Genomic DNA, 2,500 nt, shown 5'->3' on the forward strand with positions numbered 1-2,500 from the left:
TCCTCCAGAGCCTCGACAGTGACAGACACTCGTCAAGAACGTCATAATTCATCAGAGAATCACAAGACAAATCAAATCACATTTCACCAATGCGTTACTTTCGTAATCTTTTCTTTTTTTCTGTTTTCTCATTGCTGTAAAACAAGGTATATTAGTACGATGTATTTAAACATTACGCTTTTGTCCTGCCTGTAATTTTCATTATAATACAGAAATGAAAATCTAATGACAATTAACAACTCAAAAGTAAAAAAAAAACAAAACAGAATTTGGAGTCAAGTAAAATGTATTTCTATAGCACTTTTCACAGAAAATCATGATGTTTATAATGTCTTCATGCCTGATTCACATATGGCAGATTAGAGCTGGACGATAACATACTTTATAACTCATTGTGATGAAAATAACACTTTTTTTCCCTTGTTTTGGTTCCATTCGCTCGATCGGAAGACCAAAATCAGAAATAAATCAAAAACATTTTGAACTTTGAACTCTCTCCGGTCACAAAAGGCAAGTTCACTTCAAGCAGCAAATCACTCTTGAACTCAGTGAGCTGTTATTATCACAGAATGTGGTAAAAATATGTAAAACTTTGGTTTAAAGGTCTTTTAAAGTCACCATGAAATCAAAATGGACAATTATTGTTTCTTATGGAATATTTCAGTGTTTATTCTGAATGATTTATCGATTATTGTTTTAAATTCATGTTCTGGTAATCTTGAATCACAATCTCTTCTCTTCTCTGATGATGAGGGCGGGGCAACCCGTCACTCACATGAGATCCACCAATAGCTGGAGTCGAGTGAGTGAATGTTTTGAAACGCTTCACAAATATAGTGAATTTCATGATGCTGATTTGATATTTTACACTGATATAATCTCCAGACGAAAACCAGGATGAGATGCATATAGTGTGTGTGTGTGTGTGTGTGTGTGTGTCTGTCTCACCAGGCGGTGTGTGTGGATGGCGTGTGTGGCGTCACTGGTGTGTAGCTCTGCAGTGACGAGTGTCTGTAGTTTCAGCAGGGCTGTGTGTGTCTCTGTCACTTTGGCTTTCTTCTCCGCATGTTCCCACTGCAGCGACGCCACAAACACGGCCACACGCTCCTGACACACGCGCAGCTGCTCTTCCTGAAACACACACGCCTCCTGACACACACACACACACACACACAGGTGTTTCATTCATCTGCAGCTGTCATGAATGTCGCGTGATCATGTGATCATGTCTCTCTCACCCTCTGCCGCGCGTCGTTCTGCGTGTCGCTGTGCTGCGGTCGCAGTCTCTCCTGCAGGCGCCTCTGGAAACACTGCAGCTCTGTGACCTCTGATGACCTCTGCAGGTCAGAGGAAATGCATCACACACACACACACACACACACACACACTATTTTCCAGCATAAATATGTAAACATTTTTAAATCAAGATACATTTACTGAAGGTAAATGATGAAAATCGCGAGCGCCTCACTGCCTGGCAACACTCACCTCTGTCTCTGAGCCTGCAGGGGTCACGGTGGGGTCACTGAGGGTCACGGCGGGGTCACTGGCGTCTGAGCCGAGCCGTTCGAGCTCACAGATGGCATGATGCAGCACAAGACATCGATCCAGACGACACGCGGCGTTCACACACTCCAGCTGCAGACACAGGCGCTGCTCATGCGAGAGAGAGCGCTGACACACACACAGAGCGCTGACACACACACACACACACACACACACACACACACCAGATTCTGCCTTCATCACATTCTGCAGAACACAGCGACACCCGACGCTCCACTAGAACAGCATGTGTGTGTTACACAATCAAACATGCTGAAACTCACTCTCTACAGAGATTAAAAAGTTCATTGAAAAGGTTTATATAATTAAACAGTTAAAAGCGTTACGTCTCAAATAAGTGCATATTTAATTAGATAATGTCATTCCAGAAAATGTGTAATATGAAAGTACAGTCCTACAGTGATTCATCACCTGGGAAAGTGTGATGATATATTACTTTTACTGAGTTCAGCTGAGCTGTCGAACGCTTCATGACTCTTCGTGAGCGGCTGTGTGTGAACTCAGAAACGCTCCTGAAGCTCTTCAGCGTGTAGTTTCAGGCCTCACCTGCAGTATTCTCTGAAGGCGTCTCGGATGCTCCTCTGGTCCTGCAGCTCTTGCCGTTGCTGCTGTCGGACGCGGCTCTGAGCGGATCGCAGCTCGCGGGCCGCCGCTTTACCCCTCCGCTGCAGACGCTCCTGGATCGCCTCCGTCTGCGGCAGCAAACGCGCAGATCCCGGAGACGACGCCTTCAGCTCCGCCAGTGACGCCTGCAGCACACACAGACTCACCTGCACACGAGACAGAACACCTTCAGCCGCTTAGATTTCCCACAATCCTCAGTCATCTGAGGCTGAATAATCAGAATAATTAAGATTTTATATCTGCAGCAGCACAGCTGTTTTCAACATTGATAATAATCATAAATGTTTCTTGAGCATCAAATCATCACATC

The 2,500-nt window shown here is 44.8% G+C and overlaps 1 protein-coding gene across 3 annotated transcripts in view; it reads right to left on the minus strand.

The window, feature by feature from the left end:
• The window catches only part of LOC137029361 (limbin), a 17,295-nt gene that overhangs the window by 6,822 nt on the left and 7,973 nt on the right, over positions 1 to 2,500 (minus strand). For all 3 annotated transcript variants that reach the window (XM_067399127.1, XM_067399064.1, XM_067398988.1), the window contains 5 exons: positions 2,113 to 2,336; positions 1,489 to 1,693; positions 1,239 to 1,337; positions 949 to 1,149; positions 1 to 11 (listed from right to left, as the gene is read on the minus strand). The exon at positions 1 to 11 is cut by the window's left edge and continues 186 nt beyond it. In XM_067399127.1, the coding sequence (XP_067255228.1) occupies positions 1 to 11; positions 949 to 1,149; positions 1,239 to 1,337; positions 1,489 to 1,693; positions 2,113 to 2,336 (740 nt within the window). The remainder of the gene's footprint in view (positions 12 to 948; positions 1,150 to 1,238; positions 1,338 to 1,488; positions 1,694 to 2,112; positions 2,337 to 2,500) is intronic.

This window comes from Chanodichthys erythropterus, chromosome 1 (assembly GCF_024489055.1).
Source record: "Chanodichthys erythropterus isolate Z2021 chromosome 1, ASM2448905v1, whole genome shotgun sequence".
NCBI lineage: Eukaryota > Metazoa > Chordata > Actinopteri > Cypriniformes > Xenocyprididae > Chanodichthys > Chanodichthys erythropterus.